The sequence below is a fragment of the Balaenoptera ricei genome, chromosome 16 (genome assembly GCF_028023285.1).
Source record: "Balaenoptera ricei isolate mBalRic1 chromosome 16, mBalRic1.hap2, whole genome shotgun sequence".
Lineage (NCBI taxonomy): Eukaryota > Metazoa > Chordata > Mammalia > Artiodactyla > Balaenopteridae > Balaenoptera > Balaenoptera ricei.
In genome coordinates, this window is record NC_082654.1 from 32,163,712 (window position 1) to 32,188,316 (window position 24,605).

Sequence of the window (24,605 nt, forward strand, 5' to 3'; positions counted from 1 at the left end):
TTTAATCTATAAACTTTTCTAATTACAATTAGCTTTGAAAACCATTTAACAACTTCTTGCATGTCCTTCTAAAAAGTTATGCCCATACCAGCACACATGTATGTATGTCTTTTTTTCCCCACAAAAAAATATATGCATATTCTGAATTTTCCTTCTTTCTTTTCTTTCTCCTCATCCTCCATTTTCATTTAACTTAATAATATCTCGAGTATCAGAGTATATCAGCAATATAGCAATATAGCATATCAGCAATATAGATGTATTTTTTTAAGGTCTGTGGTATTCCATTTATGGTTTTATCAACGTGTATTTAACTAGTTCCCTTTTAATGATAAATGGGCATTTAGGTTGTTTCCAGGTGTTTTTAGTGGGAAAGGCAGGAAGGATTAGGGTTATTACACATAATTCTGGAATAAACATGCTGATATGTATAATGTTTGTATAGTTTGTGACTATGTTCATAAGGTAAATTCCTAGCAGTGGAATTTCCAGGTCAAAAAGCATGGTGGTTTTACATTTTGACAGATATTGATTGTAATAATTTATATTCCCAAGAATATCTGTATTCTCATACACTTGTCAACCCTGGGAATTATTACGCTTATTAAGTTTTGCCCATCTGATAGACAGAACATGATATCTCATTGTTTCCATTTAGATTTCTTTAAATATAAGTGATGTTAAATAACTTTTCATTGGTCTGTTGGCCACTGGCATTTTTTTCCTGTTAGCTCTGCGTTCACATCTTTTGCTCATTTTCCTATCACATTTTTAAGCTTTTTTTTACTGAGTTGTAAAATTTCTTTGTTAATCAAAACATGTAGTTCTTCTTATTATTATGTGTTGCAAATATTTCTTCCATCATGTCATTTATCTTTCGATTTTGTGCATATTACTTTTTGTTCTGCGGAAGTTCCAGATATCTGTTCAATTTTCCAGATTCTACCTAGTAAAGTTAACCAAGAAAAAAAAATCTTGAGGCTGATTTCTGTCTATACTGTGTCCTTCAAGGTAGCTCCATCCTTGCAATGTTGATGCTCCGAGGACAATAAGTGATAAACAGTGAGGCTTGTGATAGCTCACATGTCTCCTCAGAGCAGACATATCTGAGAGTCAGAATTCCTCTTACAGCCTGAGACTGACCCAGACTTCAACAGGTGGGGGCATGGCCCAGTGACCACACTCCTTATAGAATCAGTCACACCTTCCCTCTGCTCAAGTAGAAAATGGTCAACTTAATGAAATACAATATAATTCATGCTGTTTGGGGGTTTATGGTAAGTTGTTTTCTCTTTTTTTTTTTTTTTTATACTCAGGAAGGAGAGAAGACTTTTTAAAAAATCAACCTAGTTGTTAATATTTTATGTTTAATTTCATTTCTTACAGGCAGCTTCAAAAAATGGTCCATGATATCAAGAACAATGAAGGTGGAATAATGAACAAGATCAAAAAGTAAGTTAGATGCCACAGCACTATGTGAGCACTTATTTATGTAAATAACATCTTATGTCAGCCTGCACTAAGTGGAAGAACACAAAATTTCCCTGTTACCCGAGTGATGAGTCACAACCTCTCTAGCATGTGACACTTTCTTACTCATGGCTAGAGTCATGGTGGTCAGACCCACATTCAGGAAACATGGTGAATGAGTGGGTGGTACTCAGGCACCTTGCTTTTCTCTCTCACTGCTGGAAAGCTGAGCTATGCCATTCAAGGTGCCTGGCAAACATCAAAAGAGACCTTTATAGAAGCAGGACAGTCAGCTTCTTTGACCACTTAGCTAAGGGTCACTAGGACACACTTGGAGAAATCCAAAAGAGAAGTTGCAAGAACACAGCCTGACTTCTTTAGGATGCTATAACTGTTTCCATATTTTGATTTCTGCTTTTTCAATTATGGCCTTAAAATGGTGTTTTCAATTGGCACTTGAAGAGGGCAAGTTAGAATTCCAAACCTTCCTGCACACACAGACACACAGACACACAGACACACAGACACACACACACACACACACACGTCCCTAAGGTTCTTTTTGTTGTTGTTGTTGTTTTTGTTTTTTAGAGAATAGAAATTGTACATTGTACATACCAGCATTTGCCACTCAAAATCTAAGTCAAGAGGAAAGGGGAAATGGTATTCTGTTAAGATTTTGTTTAAGGTTTATTTGTTTTTGTTTTTATGAAAGTAATACAGATTCACCAGGAAAAAGGAAATCAAAGAGTTCAGAATTGTACAAAGTCAAAATCTCTCACTTCTCCCATCCCCACCCTAACCCACTCCCCGAAATGGACACAGCATGAGTGAATTTGGTTTATATATCTATATGTGTATGTTTACACACACACATACACACACTGACATAGATATAGTCCATACCTGTATGTACATACATTTTCATCATGAGTGGCATCATACCACATACACATTCTACCAACTTGCTTTGTTGGTTTTAATTAATGCTAAATCACGGACATCTTTCTTTGTTAGTATGTAAAAATAACGATATACCTTTTTTTTAAGTTTACTTATTTATTTATTTTTTGGCTGCGTTAGGCCTTCATGCTGTGCGCAGGCTTTCTCTAGTTATGGCGAGCGGGGCTACTCTTCATTGCGGTGCGTGAGCTTCTCATTGCGGTGGCTTCTCTTGTTGTGGAGCACGGGCTCTAGGCACCTGGGCTTCAGTAGTTGTGGCATGCGGACTCAGGAGCTGTGACTCGTGGGCTCTAGAGAGCAGGCTCAGTAGTTGTGGCACACAGGCTTAGTTGCTCCGCGGCACGTGGGATCTTCCCGGACCAGAGCTTGAACCCGTGTCCCCTGCATTGGCAGGCAGATTCTCAACCACTGTGCCACCAGGGAAGCCCACCATATACCTTTTAAACAGATAATTAATAGTCTACTATAAATGTATTATTCATTTAACCAGTTACATATTGGTGGACATTTTTTAAAGTGGGAGTAGGAGTTTAAACGTACATTTTGGAGGCCAATTTGATAATATCTGTCAAAATTTTGTGGCCATTTCTTTTAGTTTACCTGTCACAAATAATACTTCAATAAATATCCTTTGCAGACTTTGAATGTACCAGAAAGCTAAATTACTGAACTGAAATTTCTAGTTTCTGGGTAGAAGGATTTGTGCCCTTGAAATTTTGCTTGATATTACCAAATTGCTGTCCAAAAATTTTGTACCACCAATAGTGGATAAAAGCTCATTTCCTTGTGCTTTCAGAACAGAGTATCTTTTTTTTTTTTTGGTCTTTGCTAAACTTAAGGGTAAGAAATCAGGGACTTCCCTAGTGGAGCAGTGGTTAAGAATCTGCCTGCCAATGCAGGGGACATGGGTTCGAGCCCTGGTCCAGGAAGATCCCACATGCTGTGGAGCAACTAAGCCCGTGCGCCACAACTACAGAGCCTGTGCTCTAGAGCCTGCGTGCTGCAGCTACTGAGCCCACGCGCTGCAACTACTGAAGCCCGTGTATTGCAATTCCTGAAGCCTGTGCACCTAGAGTCTGTGTTTCGCAACAAGAGAAGCCACAACAATGAGAAGCCTGCGCACCACAATGAAGAGTGGCCCCCGTTCACCACAACTAGAGAAAGCCCGCACGCAGCAACAAAGACCCAATGCAGCCAAAAAATAAATAAATTTAAAAAAAAAAAGAGTAAGAAATCACTTTTTGTGGTGTTTTTAGGCTATAAAATGTAAACGAGTTTCAATATGTATAACTGATCATCATAAAATAGTTTAAATGGTCTTCTGCTCGTGGGGCAGTAGTCATCTCATACAGGAGAAGAATTTGTCTTCGTGTTCTGTCCTATGATGGGGAGAGGTGTGTGATTATTTTCATTTCTTATTTCTGATATATATAGAATCTCATTGAAATGAGAGAACCCTGCCAGTCATTGTTTTAATTACTAGCAATTCTAGATTAATTATCCCACAGTTGCCAATTTTACAATACACCAATTCTCTCAATAATATGAAGTCTTTGTATAAAATGTCTCTTTATTCCATGGCCAGTCATACTTAACAGAAGCCATGGAGCTCAAATTTTTCCATATAATTTCTACTTCATTCTGCCCATTATCCCTAAATGCACTTTTACTTGACAAACCATGTTTTCTTCTCAGCTTGGAAAATATGGCTGCCACAGTCATTACCCTGGGTGAAGTCAATGGCCCTTTGGGTCTAAGTGCCCCGAAGTTAAGCTCTCACTCGTAACCAAGCAACAGGTGCCACCTTGAAAGGAGGAAGCACAGTTGAGCACACTGGTTTCCTAACAGAAGAGCATAACAGAGTTGTCACTGGTTCATGGCCAAATGAGAAAATAAGGACCTTGAAGTGTTGGGGGTTGGCATGCAGCTGCTGGCTGCTCAGTGAGGCCCAAACCACACCTCTTATTCTTGGTCGGTGTTCAGTGACCAACGGTAATCTCTTGAGTCTGTCCTTTATTCTGAGATGATGACCTTCACACATTTGGGGGTATTAAAATACCTTTTCTTTTCTTTTTTGAAAGGAAGGCAATAACAAGTAAGAGTTGGTTTGTGTTTTTTGAAATCTTACTGTGTCATGAACAGATCTGGCACCAGATACACTTTTGTTTTTGTTTTTCTTCCCTTCAGCACCTTGGACAATCTCTCTCTGGACCTCATCATAGGTCTAATGACAATGTCTTCCCAGCTCGCCCTGCTGGCTTGCTGAGAATTAAATGAAATAATAAACAGGAGAGCCTTTGGGGAAACAAAAAGCAGAATTTCTAGACAAATATAAATATTGTTATTTTTGCAACATTACAGTTCTGGTTTATAAGGCTTGTTTTTAGTAATCAAACATGATTTTCTGTACCGCTTTTTTCCCCCCAAAATGAAATATGTTTTGTATGTAATGGTTACTTTATACACTGCTTATATAAAGAGATGTGATATTTTAGTATATGAAGGCTACTGGGTTTTATATAGGTTTATTTATATATATTTTAAATTTCACTAAGCAAATCATTCTTAAATAAAATGGGTAATTATTATTAAAAATAATAATTTACTATAAACCTTACACATTTCAAATAATGAGAGAGAAAGTGTTGTCAGAACTTGTAAAAAGCCTAAAAACTGGGATACAGTTTTGAAATGTAATTTTAGTTTTCTCCTTTTAATGAGTGGGGAAGCATTGTGAATATTCAGAACATTTTATATATGCATAAAGATAGCAGTTTTGAGAGTGCTTGAAACAGTTCAACTTCTAATCTAAATATCACAATCCCCAACCTGGAGACACTCACTGCTCACTTATTTGGCATTTTTTCAATAGTACAAAAATAATTTCAGTCCAACCTACAGCTAAACTGTTGATTATAGCTAATTTTTTTACTATTATTTAAAGCGTTTATTAAATTATTTGTTAAAATAGAGTTCATCTTCTCTTCCCTTCCTACCAACCAATCAACATTTACCTTCCTTGAACCTCTGAGCTCAGCGCTTACATGTATTCTGGCCTCTCGGAGCCTTTTCACCTCCCAACTTCACTTTTGTCGAGTCACAGCCACACTGGGGAGATGGGGAGAGGTGGGAAACCGCTGACTAATGGCTTCGCTACGTTTACAGTACGTTTAGTCTTTCAATGTGATGAGTCCAAAAGAAGCTATTATTCTATTGGTTATCTATCCATTATCTCTAAACATGCTTATATCATGGACCTTGACAACAGTTGTCCTACTCACTGACCAGTTGTCTAATTTGTTATTTACAGGCTGAAAGTCAAAGCACCTCCAAGTGTTCCGCGAAGGGACTATGCCTCAGGTAAGAGTATTTCTAAGATACTTGGATTCTTGACTAATCTAATGTTCACAGTTACTTCTTGAAGAGGGAACACTGTTCTACTCATTTGAAAACAAAAGGAGCCCATCCTAATTTTAAGAATGACCAAATCTATTAGGCATTTGACTGTAGTGGGGAGGTAGTAGTCCCTCAATCCATCCATCCATCCATCCATCCATCCACTCACCTATTTATCACATATGTACTAGGCAACTTCCATGTGCCAGGCACATACAAGGTTTTAGTAGAAATACAGTGAAAATAAAATAGATGTAGTCTCCATATTCACAGAATTTATAGCCTAGAAGGGAAGATAAATGATATTAAAAGCAATTACAATTCAGCGTGATGGGAAACACAAAGTTCTATGGAAGTACATAGCAACAGTACCTAATCTAATCTGAGGTGGAGAATGTGCAGGAAGTGGGGAATGGAAGGCTTCCTAGACAAAGAATTGTTAAAATAGATACTTGAGGGTCAGTGAGGTGGGGGGGGGAGGGGTGTGGAATAAATTACTGATAGCACATAGTTAATCAGTGCTCTCCAAGTTTTAGCCCTTCAACCCCATTCCACCTAGGATCAACTTTGTCAGGGAAGAGGAGTTAGTCTTGAGATTGGTAGTGTTTATGGCAGCAGTAAGCTAAGTAAACTATCCACCACACTTTCTTTTTCTAGAACAGACGCATTGGGAGGATAGGTCTAAAATCTCTTTCTACTGGCTTAAATATAAAGATGTCCTGGATGTGGACAGATCTATACAGCCCTCAGTGAAAACCACAAAGCTACAGACATTGATGAAGACTCTTCCTCTATAGGGCAACAGCTAAAACCAAATCACAACCTTAAAGGATGATTACTATTTTATTTTATTTTTTTCTGTCACTGATCAAGATAGCATTAAATCAAAAAAAAAAAAAAAAAGATAGCATTAAATCAGGTAGTTGAGTTCTCCTTGGGCACTGATGAAATCTTATCACACTCAGAAATGCTGACCAGCATACCAAGTCTGGTCACTGACCCATTGGTCACTTTCCAGATCTCACTAGGTCACACAGTATTTATTGACCTCACATTGCCAATCAGTCAGCAAGCCTAGACAGTTGATTAAGGGATTCCTTTGCAATTTGGAGCTAAAGAATAAACACCCCGTCCTGACTTTTAAAATCTACCTACTTTGTCTATGGCCATACCACCCTGAACACACCCAATCTTGTCTAAAATCTACTTAATCAAAAGCAAATGAGGGAATTCCCTGGTGGAGGGCCGGGGTTCAATCCCTGGTTGGGGAACTAATATTCCACAAGCCTAGTGGTGCAGCCAAAAAAGACAAGAAAAGTTAAAGAGAACAAATACATTTTCCCCTCCAAGTTCTAAAAAAGAAAAGAAATCAAAGCAGACTGAACCTGTTAGGCACCCAAAGGTTTGATGGGAAAATATGGACTCATGGAGTCTCAGGTTTAAAAGGGACCCCAGAGGTCATATAATCTAACATCCAATCCAATGTTTAAAGATACCCCCCCCCCCAACCATGCACCACACACAAGGCCCACTTTCCACTTGGACACCTCCTGTGATGAATTCCCAAGCCTGTCTGGTCCAGTCAGGGAGAGACAGCCCTGGAGGGATGAAGATGCGGTCCATTTCTTGTGGCTTCCTAAGTCTCTCTTGGTGGCGACACAGTGCAAGTTTTTAAATATTAAAAAAAGGGGAAACAGAGTTGTTCTGTGCAACTTCAAGGATAGAGTTAAGAAGTGAGGTCATTCGAATGGCTTCTTCTCTAGAATAAACATCTCCAGGTGCTTCAGCCATACCACACAGTTTTTGATTCACTCAACAAATATTACACGAGTGTCCTGTTTGACACTCACTGTGCTAGATATATAATAAGGAACAAAATATAGTCTTCAACCTTAAAGTGCCTAATGACTAGTGGGGAGTCACATAATAAATCAGAACACAAACAGGTAAATACAAATTACCAAACATGGTAACTGCTGTGAAGGAACATGGCAGATGCAGTGATAGGGAATCAGTAGGGGGTAAGGGAACAACTTAAGCAGTCAGGGAAGGTCTCTCTGAGACGGTGACATTCAATTTGAATCCTGGAGAATTAGCAGGAACATTTGTCACTTTGTAGATGACCCAACAGCACTGGAGATGCTGGACACAAACATTAGGAGCTCAGAGGCAATTTGATCTATCTGACTTCAGGATGGATGTCTCCTGATGGTCTCCTCATAGTCAACTGTCTCCTTGCTCATCCCCTCACCCAGGCCCCTTCTTTTCCTCTACTTTTTACTAGGGCAGAAGACAGGGAGCATTCATGATTTATTCACCCTTTTGCCTAACCCACACACACTGGAGATCATCCTTGATTCCTCCTCTTCCTTCAACCTCTACACAAAAAAATTGATCTCTAAATCCTATTCATTCTCTCTTTTAAGTGTCTCTCAAATATTTTTGCCCCTCTCTATTTACATGGCTACAGCTCAGACCCTGGTCATCTCTTGCTTGTCCTAGAACAAAAGCCTCTAAGTAGTCTCCTGAATCCCTAATTCCATGGGGTCCTCTCAACCTCCACCAGAGAATTGTTCTGAAATACCTTTGCTTAAATATTTTCATGGCTCTACATCACCAACAAGAAGAACTGCAAACTACCGAGCCTGCATACAAGGTCCTTCAATGCCTAGCCGCTAAATGGCTGTGTAACTTTGGACAACTCACTCTTTTCTCCTTATCTAGATCATGCAGGACTGAACCAAAAGATCTGTTAGGTTCCCGCCAAAGCAAATACTCAACACTCTGGCAGAAACACAAGTCCTGGGAGCCCAGGGCCCAGTGATGAAGCAAGTCTCTCCTAACCTTCCCTGGCTTTAGAACTTTGCCTCTTCCAATCTCCTTGATGCTCAGAAGTGTTCCCTTTCTTGACCTCAGACACCTGCTCTCTTCCCTGAAACCCCCCAAATAGTCTTGATATCAGTACATTTGTACTTAATCTCGCTTGGAACACAGAAACCTGGCCCAGTCAGGTCTTCTAAGCCTTTGCTACTCAAAGTGTAATTCCTAGCCTGGCAGCAACAGCATCACCTGGGAGCTTGTTAGAAATGCAAAATCTCTGCTCCACCCTAGAACTACTGGATCAGAATTTGCATTTTAAGAAGAACTCCAGAGGATTTGAATGTATATTACATTTGAGAAACCCTGCTATAAACCACCAACTCTGTCCTTATTGATTCTCCTGAACTGAAAGACAAATCTGTTGAAGTTCCAGAATCTCTAAAATTCATCCTATTGTTTCACCAGACCAATACGGCCTTGCCTAATCTCTCTGCTCTTACACTCAGTCCCTGGAAAAGGTCCTTTTGGCAAAACCATCATCATCACCTGCATTTAGTACCCCCTTTGCCACTCCCTGCCCCCCCCAACTCATGTCCCAGGAGCATTTCCAGCTACTTTCCCTGAGCCTTGGGGTCCCTGCACAGCTGCAAGCCTGGGGCCTCAGAAACCAACCCTGACAGTTCCTCCTGAACCCATGGCATCTTCAAGGACCTTGGAGGCCCCAGTGCTTGGAGACCTTAGCCCACCAGACCTCCTGAGCCCAGGAAGCCTATCAAGTGCTCCCTGGAGGTCTGTGCAGATTTGATCCACCCAAGGCTTCTGAAACAGCCCCACCTGTTTCAGCTGGATGCTGGAATTATGTCCTCTTCCCAGTTCCGGAAGCAAATCGCTTCCCAAACCCTTTAAGCCAAGCTGGAGAGTGTGTTGACCTTGGTGATGCTGAACTTCAGAGAGCAGAGGATAGAAAGGGCCAGCGCCCCCCAGAGGTCAGGAAAAGAGTAACCACAGTCCCTCTAGTGGAGTGTGTAAGGACAAAGCTTGAATTATACAAAGAATGGAGGCCTGGACCTCCTACAGATGCAGGTCAGGCCAGTGTGCAGCCTGTTGTTTTCACTTCAGACCTCACAACCCTACTTGGTCTCTGAGGAGGGAACATTGCTGGCAGGGAGCTCACGGCCCACTGAGCAAACTGTATTACTCCTGCGCAGCTGGCATTGTTGTGGGAAGGGAAGATATCCAAAACACATTGGGTGTTTACTCTGTCCTGGGCATTATGCTAAGCTCTTTACAGACATTAGCTCATTTAATCTCCCATTAGCACCTTATATAGAAATGACTATCTCGGTTTCACAAATGAGGAAAATGTGTTTCAGGAACATTACGTAACCTGTCCAAGGTTACTGCAGCCACTAAAAAGAAGACCCACCCCAGGCTTCCATTCCATTGTTCCTCCCTGTGGCCCAAGCTGGGATGGCTACACTTTTCTGGGGCATTTATTATTTACTATTCTGAAAGCCCCAGAGCCTCTGACATTGACACCTGCTTCTTGAACGTTCAGAGTTGAGCAGCCTCCTCTATCTTTGAGTCTAAGGTCCGGCTGGAGAGGGAGGGTGGGGAGGGGAGATCAGTCGTGGTGCCCCCAGAGTCTTCTGGGGTCACTGCAGAAGCCCCACTGGTCACTCTGCAAGCCCCTGAGAGGTTTGAACAAGGCCTCTCTCCTTGTACCCTAGGGCCCTGACATCCAGGGGCTGTGGTCATGTCCCCAGGAGGTCCACCTTCTCCTCCCACAGCTGATAACATTCGGGGAAGAGATGGAGCAATGATAAAGCAGGGAGACCTCAGGGCAAAGAAAGATACTTAGACAGGGATTGCTGGGTAAATGCCCACCACAGAAGCACAGACTATGCATAACAACCCTGTGTCTACAAAAGAGTGAAATATAACCTGCTTTTACCCTTTTCCTGGTGTCCTTAGTGAAGCCAGCATTCATTTGATTTTTTGTCTCCCTGGTTACCCTCTAACTGGTGGTACCAGCAAAGCTGAGCATAGGGAGAGCTGTATTCAACACCAGTGCTGCCTCATGGAACTAAGACTAGAAGAATGAAACTTGGACTCAAAGGTATTTTAAAACCTAGAAAGTCCTGAAGGATCACCCAATTCAAGCTTCTCATGTTAGGGATAACTGGAGACCAGAGAGGTACAGTGGCTGCCCCAGGTCATACAGCCAGCTGATGACTAAGCCAGGACTGTGTCCCCAATTTCTGCACACCCACACCCATCAACAGGGCCCTGTGAAGGATGAATGAACATACAGACAGTCGGAATTTCTAAGACGTTAAGTATTTAGACGCGAATCATCTCTCCTAGCCAGCCTGGATCTGGCTTTGGCCTCAGCTCCCCACGCTAAGTCACATCTCTCTCCTCTCGGGTGTACCCAGTGGGACTGTCAGCTCACTGCCTCCCCTGCAGCCTCTGTGGTTCTGCTTTCGGTTCCTTCCCTGTGTCTGTCCCACCAGCACAGCTAGACTACCCTCCTTCCTTCTTTGCTTCCTGCATCCTGCCGCAAGTCTTCCCACTGGTTTCCTGCATTCCACCACCAGCTCACAAAGAGGGGAAATGCCCAGGGCCCAGTGGCCGAGAGCACTGCTTCTAGAGTGGAATCAGGGCCACAGCGAGGCTGTGTGTTTGCACGCAGCTATGGAGTGCACCTCTCAATGCCCATGGCTGGGAGGCCACCAGGTCCGCCCAGGGTCTCTGGTGCTCCTGATGACCCCCACCAAGAGACTGAATTCACACCCTCTCCTTCACCCTTTCCCTCAAGCTCTCAACACAGAGTCCTTTACTGTCCTTGCAGCCATCCCTTCCCATTCCCAAGACCCCCAGTCTGGTTCAGCCTCTGTCTCTTCACACCTGGGTTACTCAGACACCAGGCTCGTCAGCGCCCCCATCTCCAGCTTGTCACCAGAACCTGCAGTGCCCACTGAGGCCGGAGCATCCCCTTGGCTGGCAACAAATCGAGCTTTGTTTACCTGTCGGCGTAGTTCCCTGTGACTCTCCAGTGCAGCTCGGCCATTCTGTGCGCACCTGTGCCTTACGGATGCCTCCTTCCATCCACTGGCTAAGCCATGCTTCTGGGACTGATACAAAAACCCCTGTGTTGGGGGTGGAAGGAGGACACCCTCCTTCATCGTCATTCTCCTGCCCAAACCCCACTTATCCTTTAAGGCCCAGTTCAGTCCCACCTTCGGCACACAGCCTTGTGTAACCTCTCAGCCCTCACTCAGTGCACCCTTCTCCAAACTCTCCCAGCACCTGGCATTATGATCAGGTCCTGGGACATTCACCAGGAAACTTTATACCACCCTGGATCATCCTTACTCTGATACATGATTGTTTCTCTAGACTCTAGGTCTTTTATTTCCATTGTAGAGGCTGGCTTGGTGAGAAGATCTTGGCCTTTGAGGTCCTTTAGGCCTGGGTTGGAATCCTGGCTTTGCCCCCTAAGCACTGAACCTAGAAAAGTTTTGTAACTTCCCCGAGCCTCAGATTCCTTACCTGGAGATAAGAATGTCTATCCTTCAGGTAACTGTGAGAATTACAGAGAAAGTAAATTAATAGTAATAACCATCATTCACTGGGCCCTTACTCTATGTAAGGTACTCTTCTAAGTACTTTCCATGTGCTATTTCATTTTCATTCTCTCAAAATCCTATGATACAGGTGCTAAAAATAATGTCCATTTTAGTGATGAGAAAACTGAGGCCCAGAGGTTAACAGGTTGCCTAAGGTCACACTGCTAGAAAATAACAGAATCAGGATTCTGAGCAAGGCAGCCCGACCCCAGGGCCCAAGCTCAAAATCCTGCATTTCTTGGCCTGGAGCAGATGCTGGGATGGAGCCATCCTGGCCATTCTCACATGTCGCATAGTGCCAGGTGCTATGCCCTCGGGCGTGGGAGGGCCACAGGAATCGCAAAGCCTGGGCCCGGCAAGGGAAGGATGTGTAGCATGGGATCATGACACAGTAAATAGAGGATAAACCCCAAACCAGGTACACAGCACAACAGAAGAGGCTTTCCCTGACAAGGAGGCCCAACCAGCAACTCAGCTCCTTGGCAGGGGCCTGCAATCCCACACCACCTGGCCCATATTCAACTTGAACTTACCCTCCTGAAAATTTTATTCACTACATTAGAGGCTTTCTTGGATCCACTCTTTGTAGTAGCCATACCGCGTGGTTACCATTAGAGTGAAGTCGAATTGGTATCGTTATGAGGGTTTATTAAGATAACAGTGAATAACATTAACACAGCACTTAATGGGTGTCAGGCTTTGCAAAGCATTTCACATGTATTACATTATTTGACTCTCATAAAAACATGAGGCAGGCACTATTCTTATCCTTGTTTTACAGGCGAGGAAACTGAGCTTTAAACAATTAAAGCACTGGTCCATTGCCAAGCAGGTGGTAAAGAGCAGAGCCAGGATTTGAACCCAGGGAGCTTGGTTCTAAAACCACTACCCACACACTTTGGGAGGCTTCCTGAGATGCTGGAAAACCACCCACTACTTGGATCTAATACTTTGGATGGTTACGCTTTTTGGTCTGGGCAGTGGCTTGCTAGGTTGTGACTTTATGACTGTGACGCAGTGAGCTGCCTGTGGGGCCAGAAGATGGATGTGGCTGGGGGAGGGTGGGTGGCCAATCAAATAACCTCGACCACATGATGCTTTTCTCTCTTTTCTGCCTCGATGAGCCACAGTGCCTGGATTGGGCCATGCTTGTTTCTCCTTGGTTTTATCTGAATGCTCAGTGGAGGGCCAGGTGGTTCACCTGAGATTTCAGCTGCAGGAGCCAACACAGCCTGGCCTCCAATCCAGCCCCCATACTCACCAGCCATGTGCCTCAGACACATGTGCCTTAGCCCCAGTTTCCTCGATTGTAAAACAGAGATAATAATGGCACCTACCACATAGCACTGTTTTGAGGATAAATGAAGGAATACACTTATAACACTTCCCCTAGCACCCAGCGCATAGGAGGTATTCAATGATGGAATCTATTATTATTATCCTCATTGTCACCCATTCAACACATTTATCAGTTTATGCTTTTATTAGTGCAGGACTACAAATGCAAAATGCCATCCAGACCCAAAGATAAATTAAATAGGTCTTGCTTTTCAGTACAGAGAGACACAAACAACTTAGTCATAGCACAGGGCAGAATGAACACATGTCACAAGGGGCCAGCAGCATCTACGAGGGCTCAGAGGAAGAAGTTGATGGGTTATGACCAGAGGGACTGGGAAAGACCGTATGGAGGAGGGATGACAGGGATGTCCATGGAAGAAGGAGGATGGGCTGGGGTAGCAGCACGAGAAGAGCAGAGAACTATCAAAAGTGCAGGACGGAGGAACAAGCTGGTATTACTAGAAGTGAACAAGGAAGATCCGGCTGCAAGAGGAGCCGATGGAGGGCCAGCAGGTTCAGGCGTTTGAATGTGTTGATACAGAAGCTTGACTTTATTCCATAGGGAGCCACTGATGATTCTTGAGGAAAGGAACAGCATGACCCAAACTTTATTTTAAGAAAATAACCAGAAACGGTCGGAAGGATGAATTGAAGAGGAAAGATAATGGAGACAGGAAAACTAGTTAGACGATGGCTGCAACTGCTTTCACCAGTAGCTAATCAGAAAGTGGACCCTGCCTGACTGAGAAAAAGAGTGAACCAAAGCAGGGAAGTGTGTCCTATAAAAGCATTTTATAAGGGTTTCAACTGTAAATGATTGAAACAAAAACATCTTGCTGCCTTATGTTTTGACCTTCAGTTATCCCCAAACTTAAGGTATTAGAAATGTACTCCCCCACTGTTCCATTATTGGCATATTGGGAAGAGGACTTATTCACCTATTCTTCTAGAGTTTCTTGGCAAACCTAATGATCAGAATACACTATAATTTGGTATAAGACAACCCAGAGAATAATTCCACAAGAATTATTTTCTGTTAATGTCAAAGTTTGACTCACGTTTGACTTGTAGAATGAAGTCCCTTCTTAGAGCCTATCATGTTTTTCCCGAGAGAGGGTGCTGTTGATGCCATTGCTTAAAATCTGGCCACCCTGATCCAAAGACTTCCTCCTGGTCCCCTTCTTCAGCTCCATAATTCTTTTCCTTGTGCCTCTGTGGACTCCCCCTGGATCTGGAGTCACTGGTCTGCTGTGGCAGGGGATAGAAATAGCAAGAAAAGTTTCCACTGAGGTTCTGGGGGATTCAGGGACCATCCACCAGACCTTCTAGCCGTGGCTGCTCAGTGGGGTGGGAGGGAAGATGGGACTCTCTATGGTGCAGTCATCAGAGCCACTCTGCCATCTGAACCTGTGTCTCGTTGAGTGAATTGTATTTAGATTCTAAGGTCAGTATATGTGATGGGATTGATGCTAAGCTTCTCATACTCTAAACGTGTTTTGGAGGGAAAGGGGTCTAATAGTCTCCTTGACTGTCATAATCCAGACCTATTTTATTCTTCAAGATCATAAGCTACTTAAGACCTGTCACATCCATTTTTATACCCCTTGTGGAGCCTAAGACAGTGCCTGCACCCTGGAGCCCAAGGACAATGAGGCAGCATGGCGCTGGGGTTCAGAGCATGCACTTGGAAGTCAATCAACCTCCAGGGCTCAACACTTGGTTTTACCATTTACTATATGACCTGCGGCAAATGATTTATTTTCTCTAGTCCTCAGTTTCCTCATAAGATTTTTGAGAGAGCTAAGTGAGTACAAAGCTCTGATAATATTGCCTGGCATGTACTAAAGCACCAGAAAAAAATTTTTTATAAGAAAGTCAATATTTGAGCCAGAGAGAATCATAGAAGTTACTCCCTTTTAGAGATCTGGAATTTTATTTTATAGATCTGGAAAATTGAGGCCCAGAGATGTTAGATACTCTTGCCTACTCTCCAACTAGTTAGAAACAGATCCTGGATGAGAATTTAGGTCTATCTGACTCCCTGTCCAGTGCTCTTCCTATTACACCATCCACATATTGATTCAAAGAAATCCTTGGAAGCAGCACAGTATGGATTGCTACTCCCAGGTCCCAAAAATGTCCCTTGACAAAGACATATAAGGGTCAGATGCACCATTTCTCTGCCCCAGTGAGACTTTTCTTAATACGTTGAGAACTGACTTTATTTTATTTTATTATTTTTTTTTAATTTTTTTTTTCTTATTAGTCAACCATTTTACACACATCAGTGTATACATGTCAATCCCAATCTCCTAATTCATCACATCACCACCCCCACCCCACTCCACTTTCCCCCTTGGTGCCCATACATTTGTTCTCTACATCTGTGTCTCAATTTCTGCTCTGCAAACAGGTTCATCTGTACCATTTTCTAGGTTCCACATATATGTGTTAATATACGATAATTGTTTTTCTCTTTCTGACTTACTTCACTGTGTATGACAGTCTCTAGACCCACCCACATCTCTACAAATGACCCAATTTCATTCCTTTTTATGGCTGAGTAATATTCCATTGTATATACGTACCACAACTTCATTATCCATTCGTCTGTCATTGGCCATTTAGGTTGCTTCCATGACCTGGCTATTGTAAATAGTGCTGCAATGAACATTGGGGTGCATGTGTCTTTTTGAATTATGGTTTTCTCTGGGTATCTGCCCAGTAGTGGGATTGCTGGATCATATGGTAATTCTATTTTTAGTTTTTTAAGGAACCTCCATACTGTTCTCCATAGTGGCTGTATCAATTTATATTCCCACCAACAGTGCAAGAGGGTTCCCTTTTCTCCACACCCTCTCCAGCATTTGTTGTTTGTAGATTTTCTGATGATGCCCATTCTAACTGGTGTGAGGTGATACCTCATTGTAGTTTTGATTTGCATTTCTGTAATAATTAGTGATGTTGAGCAGCTTTTCATGTGCTTCTTGGCCATCTGGATGTCTTCTCTGGAGAAGTGTCTATTTAGGTCTTCTGCCCATTTTTGGATTGGGTTGTTTGTTTCTTTGATATTGAGCTGCATGAGCTGTTTATATATTTTGGAGATTAATCCTTTGTCCGTTGATTCGTTTGCAAATATTTTCTCCCATTCTGAGGGTTGTCTTTTCGTCTTGTTGATAGTTTCCTTTGCTGTGCAAAAGCTTTGACGTTTCATTAGGTCCCATTTGTTTATTTTTGTTTTTATTTCCATTACTCAAGGAGGTGGATCAAAAAAGATCTTGCAGTGATTTATGTCAAAGAGTGTTCTTCCAATGTTTTCCTCTAAGAGTTTTATAGTTTCTGGTCTTACATTTAGGTCTCAAATCCATTTTGAGTTTATTTTTGTGTATGGTGTTAGGGAGTGTCCTAATTTCATTCTTTTACATGTAGCTGTCCAGTTTCCCCAGCACCACTTATTGAAGAGACTGTCTTTTCTCTATTGTATATCTTTGCCTCCTTTGTCATAGATTAGTTGATCATAGGTGCGTGGGTTTATCTCTGGGCTTTCTATCCTGTTCCATTGATCTATGTTTGTGTTTTTGTGCACGTAGATTAGTTGATCATAGGTGTGTGGGTTTATCTCTGGGCTTTCTATCTTGTTCCATTGATCTATGTTGCTGTTTTTGTGCCAGTACCATATTGTCTTCATTACTGTAGGTTTGTAGTATAGTCTGAAGTCAGGGAGTCTGATTCCTCCATCTCCTTTTTTTTCCTTCAAGACTGCTTTGGCTATTTGGGGTCTTTTATGTCTCCCTACAAATTTTAAGATGATTTGTTCTAGTTCCATAAAAAATGCCATTGGTAATTTGATAGGGATTGCATTGAATCTGTAGATTGCTTTGGGTAGTATAGTCATTTCCACAATATTGATTCTTCCAATCCAAGAACATGGTATATCTCTCCATCTGTTGGTATCATCTTTAATTTCTTTCTTCAGTGTCTTATAGTTTTCTGCATACAGGTCTTTTGTCTCTCTAGGTAGGTTTATTCCTAGGTATTTTATTCTTTCTGTTGCAATGGTAAATGGGAGTGTTTCCTTAATTTCTCTTTCAGATTTTTCATCATTAGTGTATAGGAATGCAAGAGATTTCTATGCATTAATTTTGTATCCTGCCACTTTACCAAATTCATTGATTAGCTCTAGTAGTTTTCTGGTGGCATCTTTAGCATTCTCTATGTATAGTATCATGTCATCTGCAAACAGTGACAGTTTTACTTCTTCTTTTCCAATTTGGATTCCTTTTATTTCTTTTTCTTCTCTGATTGCCATGGCTAGGACTTCCAAAGCTATGTTGAATAATAGTGGTGAGAGTGGACATCCATGTCTTGTTCCTGATCTTAGAGGAAATGCATTCAGTTTTTCACCATTGAGAATGATGTTTGCTGTGGGTTTGTCATATATGGCCTTTATTATGTTGAGGTAGGTTCCCTCTGTGCCCACTTTCTGGAGAGTTTTTATCATAAATGGGTGTTGAATTTTGTCAAAAGCTTTTTCTGCATCTATTGAGATGATCATATGGTTTTTATTCTTCAATTTGTTAATATGGTGTATCACATTGATTGATTTGCGTATATTGAAAAATCCTTGCATCCCTGGGATAAATCCCACTTGATCATGGTGTATGATCCTTTTAATGTGTTGTTGGATTCTGTTTGCTAGTATTTTGTTGAGGATTTTTGCATCTATATTCATCAGTGATATTGGTCTGTAATTTTCTTTTTTTGTAGTATCTTTGCCTGGTTTGGGTATCAGGGTGATGGTGGCCTCATAGAATGAGTTTGGGAGTGTTCCTTCCCCTGCAATTTTTTGGAAGAGTTTGAGAAGGATGGGTGTTAGCTCTTCTCTAAATGTTTGATAGAGTTCACCTGTGAAGCCATCTGGTCCTGGACTTTTGTTTGTGGGAAGATTTTTAATCACAGTTTCAATTTCATTACTTGTGATTGGTCTGTTCATATTTTCTATTTCTTCCTGGTTCAGTCTTGGAAGGTTATACCTTTCTAAGAATTTTTCCGTTTCTTCCAGGTTGTCCATTTTATTGGCATAGAGTTGCTTGTAGTAGTCTCTTAGTATGCTTTGTATTTCTGCAGTGTCTCTTGTAACTTCTCCTTTTTCATTTCTAATTTTATTGATTTGAGTCCTCTCCCTCTTTTTCTTGATGAGTCTGGCTAATGGTTTATCAATTTTGTTTATCTTCTCAAAGAACCAGCTTTTAGTTTTATTGATCTTTGCTATTGTTTTCTTTGTTTCTATTTCACTTATTTCTGCTCTGATATTTATGATTTCTTTCCTTCTGCTAACTTTGGGTTTTGTTTGTTCTTCTTTCTCTAGTTCCTTCAGGTGTAAGGTTAGATTGTTTATTTGAGATTTTTCTTGTTTCTTGAGGTAGGCTTGTATAGCTATAAACTTCCATCTTAGAACTGCTTTTGCTGCATCCCATAGGTTTTGGATCGTCGTGTTTTCATTGTCATTTGTCTCCAGGTATTTTTTGATTTCTTCAGTGATCTCTTGCTTATTTAGTAACATACTGTTTAGCCTCCATGTGTTTATGTTTTTTACGTTTTTTTCCCCTGTAATTCATTTCTAATCTCATAGTGTTGTGGTCAGAAAAGATGCTTGATATGATTTCAATTTTCTTATATTTACTGAGGCTTGATTTGTGACCCAAGATGTGACCTATCCTGGAGAACGTTCTGTGCACACTTGAGAAGAAAGTGTAATCTCCTGTTTTTGGATGGAATGTCCTATAAATATCAATTAAATCTATCTGGTCTATTGTGTCATTTAAAGCTTGTGTTTCCTTTTTAATTTTCTGTTTGTATGATCTGTCCATTGGTGTAAGTGAGGTGTTAAAGTCCCCCACTATTATTGTGTTACTGTCGATTTCCTCTTTTAGAGCTGTTAGTAGCCTTATGTATTGAGGTGCTCCTATGTTGGGTGCATAAATATTTATAATTGTTATGTCTTCTTCTTGGATTGATCCCTTGATCATTACATAGTGTCCTTCCTTTTCTCTTGTAACATTCTTTATTTTAAAGTCTATTTTATCTGATATGAGTATTGCTACTCAAGCTTTCTTTTGATTTCCATTTGCATGGAATATCTTTTTCCATCCCCTCACTTTCAGTACGTATGTGTCCTAAGTCTGAAGTGGGTCTCTTGTAGACAGCATACATATGGGTCTTGTTTTTGTATCCATTCAGCAAGCCTGTGTCTTTTGGTTGGAGCATTTAATCCATTCACATTTAAGGTAATTATCAATATGTATGTTCATATTACCATTTTCTTAATTTTGGGGGGTTTGTTTTTGTAGGTCCTTTTCTTCTCTTGTGTTTCCGACTTAGAGAAGGTCCTTTAGCATTTGTTGTAGAGCTGGTTTGGTGGTGCAGAATTCTCTTAGCTTTTGCTTGTCTGTAAAGCTTTTGATTTCTCCATTGAATCTGAATGAAATCCTTGCTGGATAGAGTAATCTTGGTTGTAGGTTCTTCCTTTTCATCACTTTAAATATATCATGCCACTCCCTTCTGGCTTGTAGTGTTTCTGCTGAGAAATCAGCTGTTAACCTTATGGGAGTTTATGTTATTTGTTGTTTTTCCCTTGTTGCTTTCAATAATTTTTCTTTGTCTTTAATTTTTGCCAATTTGATTACTATGTGTCTCAGCATGTGTCTCCTTGAGTTTATCCTGTATGGGACTCTCTGCGCTTCCTGGACTTGGTTGGCTATTTCCTTTCCCATGTTAGGGAAGTTTTTGACTATAATCTCTTCAAATGTTTTCTCGGGTCCCTTCTCTCTCTCTTCTCCTTCTGGGACCCCTATAATGCGAATGTTGTTGCGTTTAATGTTGTCCCAGAGGTCTCTTAGGCTGTCTTCATTTCTTTTCATTTTTTTTTCTTTATTGTGTTCTGCAGCAGTGAATTCCACCATTCTGTCTTCCAGGTCACTTATCCGTCCTTCTGCCTCAGTTATTCTGCTATTGATTCCTTCTAGTGTATTTTTCATTTCAGTTATTGTATTGTTCATCTCTGTTTGTTTGTTCTTTAATTCTTCTAGATCTTTGTTAAACGTTTCTTGCATCTTCTCGATCTTTGCCTCCATTCTTTTTCCGAGGTCCTGGATCATCTTCACTATCATTATTCTGAATTCTTTTTCTGGAAGATTTCCTATCTCCATTTCATTTAGTTGTTTTTCTGGGGTTTTATCTTGTTCCTTCATCTGGTACATAGCCATCTGCCCTTTCATCTTGTCTATCTTTCTGTGAATGTGGTTTTTATTGAGAACTGACTTTAAAAAAACAAACAAAAAAATGATTTGAAAGGAATGAACATGAGATGACTGTAATAACTGTTCAAGGCCTAGTAGATGGGAGCAGGTGGCCCAAGGGCAGAGAAGGCAGGTTCGGGGTGCTTGTGGACAGGGTGGAGCTGGCCAGCTGAGATTTATGTTTGTGCATTCTGCTTCCCACATGCCATTTCAGAGAGGCCCGCTGACGAAGAGGAGCAGTGGTCAGATGACTTTGTAAGTATTTGTTCCTGGGACTAGAAGGGTATCATTTCCACCAGGGCCCCTGGGAGGCCTTTATAAAGACTTGTTTCTGAATGACACACTGGTGGCCAGCTGCCCATCATGGAGGGGAGATGGCTGGGTTGGAAGGGCCACCTATAGGCAGGGCAGCAAAAAAAGTGTGTGTGTGCCTCCAGTAGGGGGCGCAGCTGCAGTGCTTCTGAGGGATCAGTGCTGCTGGGCCCTGGGAGGCTCTCCATGCCTAAGTGACCCACAGTGAGGCCACCTCACCCCTTCTTTACAAAATCTTTACAAAAGTCAGGAGCTCAAAAAAAAAAAAAAAAAGCTTGAATATTATTTCCAAATCAGTTGGCAAATGCCTCTGCCCTGAATTCCCCAGTGCCCCATCACTGCTTGGTGCCTGCCAGGAGCCCTAAACAAACCAACAACTAAAGAGTCAATGCTTGGCACATCGGGGAGTTTCCAGGACACTCCTTAAGGTCATGGTCAGTACCTGGGCCGGATTAGTTGTTAAACAGTTTGGACATCAGCCCTGCCCATTTTACAGGTGAAGAAACCAAGACATGGAGAGTTTTAAGTAACTTGCAATTCCAAAATTCAAACCCAGGCTCTCAGATCTCAGAAGCAGACTTTTAAAACTCAAGGGGCTTGCTGTGACCAAGAGAATATGAACAGACTCTGGGGGCCACAGATGGAGAGGGCTCTCCCTGACCATGATGACATTGGAGTGGTGTGTCAGAATTAATTGTGAACCTCTTCAAGATGGCTCTGCAACCCACAGGGCCCCAGGGGCCACTTCTCTTTGGGGCTGAATCTTACAGAGACAAGACATCCTAAAAACTTTTCTGTACAATGATTATTCCTCACATATCAAATTCATGCAGAATGTTAGGCTGCTCCAGTCTGTGAGCTTTATATCTGGAAGGGATCCAAGAGGGCCTCCACACAACCACATACCCCATAAGGAAACTGAGGCCAAGAGCCTGAAAATGACTTGCCGACCGTCTCTCCATTACTCAGTGGCCCAGTAGAATGAGAACCCAGGACTCCTGTCCAGTGCCCAGAATTGAGCCTAAGCCCAGCTCCGCACTGTGTACATCACCTGGAGTTTATTCAGAGTATTAGGAGATGGACGTTCCTCCCGTTTCAACTGCAGAGAAAAGATTTTTGTAAAGAAGGGGTGAGGTGGCCTCACTGTGGGTCACTTAGGCATGGAGAGCCTCCCAGGGCCCAGCAGCACTGATCCCTCAGAAGCACTGCAGCTGCGCCCCCTACTGGAGGCACACACACAGGGCCACATTGGAAGCAAACTTAAGACGCTGGACCAACATCCCCCAGGCAACCGAGAAAACTCAGCTCGCTGGCTAGAAGAAGACAAGGTGGGGACCTAGCAAACACAAAATAAAATCAGTCTGAAGAGGAGGGAATGACTTGTGTCCCCAAAGTTAAACAACCAAAATGAAGGTACCAGCTATAGTAAGGATTGATTGAACATTCACTCACAATTTTTACCTTATTGGATTCCCTTGGTACATAGAATGAAATCCAGGCTTGTTGCTAAAGCCTCCAGACCTGATGAAATACGACCCCTGCAGCCCTGTCTAGCCTTCCCTGCACCCCTCAGCAGGGGTTGCTCATCCCAGCCCAGGCACACAGGCCTGCCCTCAGTCCCTACAGCAGGTCGAGGTCCTGCCTAACTCAGCGATTTCAGACTCATGGTCCTTGGGCAGGTGAAGGAAGAGGGGAAGAAAGGAGAAACCAGAGTATCCCCATCCTTCTTCACTTGGTCGGCTCCTTCTTGTACTTCAGGCTTGGCTTAAGTGTCTGCTTCTCACCAGGAAGGCCTTTCCAGCACCCCTATCCAAGACAGAATCCCTCTTCCCTTTGCTCTCTGTCTCAAGAACCTGATCAGTGCATCTATGACCAGGCATATCTATTTTATCTGTTTGATCATCTACTTATTTATTATTCACTATTTGTTTGTTGTTGGTCTCTCATGCTAACATACAAGCACTCTGAGGCCAGGGACTGTGCTCTGAGTCAAGCATGATGGCTGGCACATAGTGGGTGCTCAATAAATATTGATTACATGAATGAAGGAATGGACAATTTGAGAAGATTTTTGTCTGATTACACATTCCCTTCTTCAAAGTTCCCATTAGACTGTCCAAAGTATTGTACTTCCTCAAGTATTGAATGAATGAATGGATTAATTAATTAATTAACGAAAGAATTTTGTTTGTCATAATTTTGAATAATTTGGGGGGAGGGGATTTTTTAAAACTCTCAGAAGTTTGAATAGATCCCCTTTTATTTCTCTTGATGAAAAGGCATTCAACACATTCTACTGTGCTTGAAGTAGGAGGGACTTCTTATGGTGCATCTCCCACAGAAAAGACTTTCCAAATGAAGGGCCAGTTCAGCACTTCCTGAGCATCATTCCCTCCTCCTCAGTCCCTTCAGAGCCCAGGCAGCAGCTCAGCGCATTCATTCATTCCAAGTATGTTGGGTGTGCACCTACCCTGCAGCAGGTCCCATGCTGGGCCCTGGATATATAGTCTCAGTCCGGTCCTCACGGGGGCACAGTCTGGTAGGCAGCCCAGTGTCAGACGATGGCTGCCAGGAACAGCTGACGTGGGATCTCTCTTTCTCTACCTTCTCTGCCACCTCTGCCAACCTGGTCCTCTCAGTCAGCTTGCTGTGCCGGAGGGGCTGCAAGGACTCCAGACTCCTCCCCGGGATGCACACTGATCCTCAGCCTCCAGGTAATTAAGTCTAGGAAGCCAGTCCCTGCTCCACGAAAACTGAAACGAAGTGGGATGCCCAAACCGTCCCCCACTCAGGCACATGCGTCTGGCTGCCCACTGGTTCTTTCACTTTCTGAATGTCTATTAAAGCAACTGCTTCTCAGTGCTCATACTGACGTCTCCCTGGGATGCTGCAACAGCAGTAATTGGGTCCTTGGCCTGGATGAAGAGAGTCCCTGGCTTGGGAAGCCAGGGTCTTGCCCTGTCAAGCCTCCCCCCGGCCCACCCTTTCACTCCCACTCCACCTCCCAGGCCTCCAGCCTGGGAATAGTCTTTGGCTTCTCCAGAGAACAGACTGCAGGCTCAAATTACTCAACTCCTCTGGGCCTCAGTTTCCTCAAGTGCAAAATGGGTTTTTTTAGAAAACTATCTCATATGATTGTGGTGAGGGGTCAATGAGGTATACAGTACACAGAAATGTTAGTTAATAATAATCATTATTATTATCATTACTTTATTCAGCCTAATTTCATATTCCCATCTGCTATTTCTGACCTAGGGGTTTGGGAAAATCCCCCCTACAGGAATTTTCTTACCTCCTCCCTCTCCCTGTCCCTTCCTGGCTCCCCCATGCCAGGGTAAGGACAAGCACCCTCCTTTGGACTCCTTCCTCCTTT

The 24,605-nt window shown here is 42.4% G+C and overlaps 1 protein-coding gene across 2 annotated transcripts in view; it reads left to right on the forward strand.

Moving 5' to 3' along the window:
* The window catches only part of BLNK (B cell linker), an 82,320-nt gene that overhangs the window by 21,748 nt on the left and 35,967 nt on the right, over positions 1-24,605 (forward strand). The window contains exons 2-5 of one of the 2 annotated variants that reach the window (XM_059901083.1): positions 1,387-1,452; positions 5,744-5,793; positions 21,135-21,175; positions 23,872-23,946. In XM_059901083.1, the coding sequence (XP_059757066.1) occupies positions 1,387-1,452; positions 5,744-5,793; positions 21,135-21,175; positions 23,872-23,946 (232 nt within the window). The remainder of the gene's footprint in view (positions 1-1,386; positions 1,453-5,743; positions 5,794-21,134; positions 21,176-23,871; positions 23,947-24,605) is intronic. The other variant, XM_059901084.1, reaches the window with a different exon arrangement.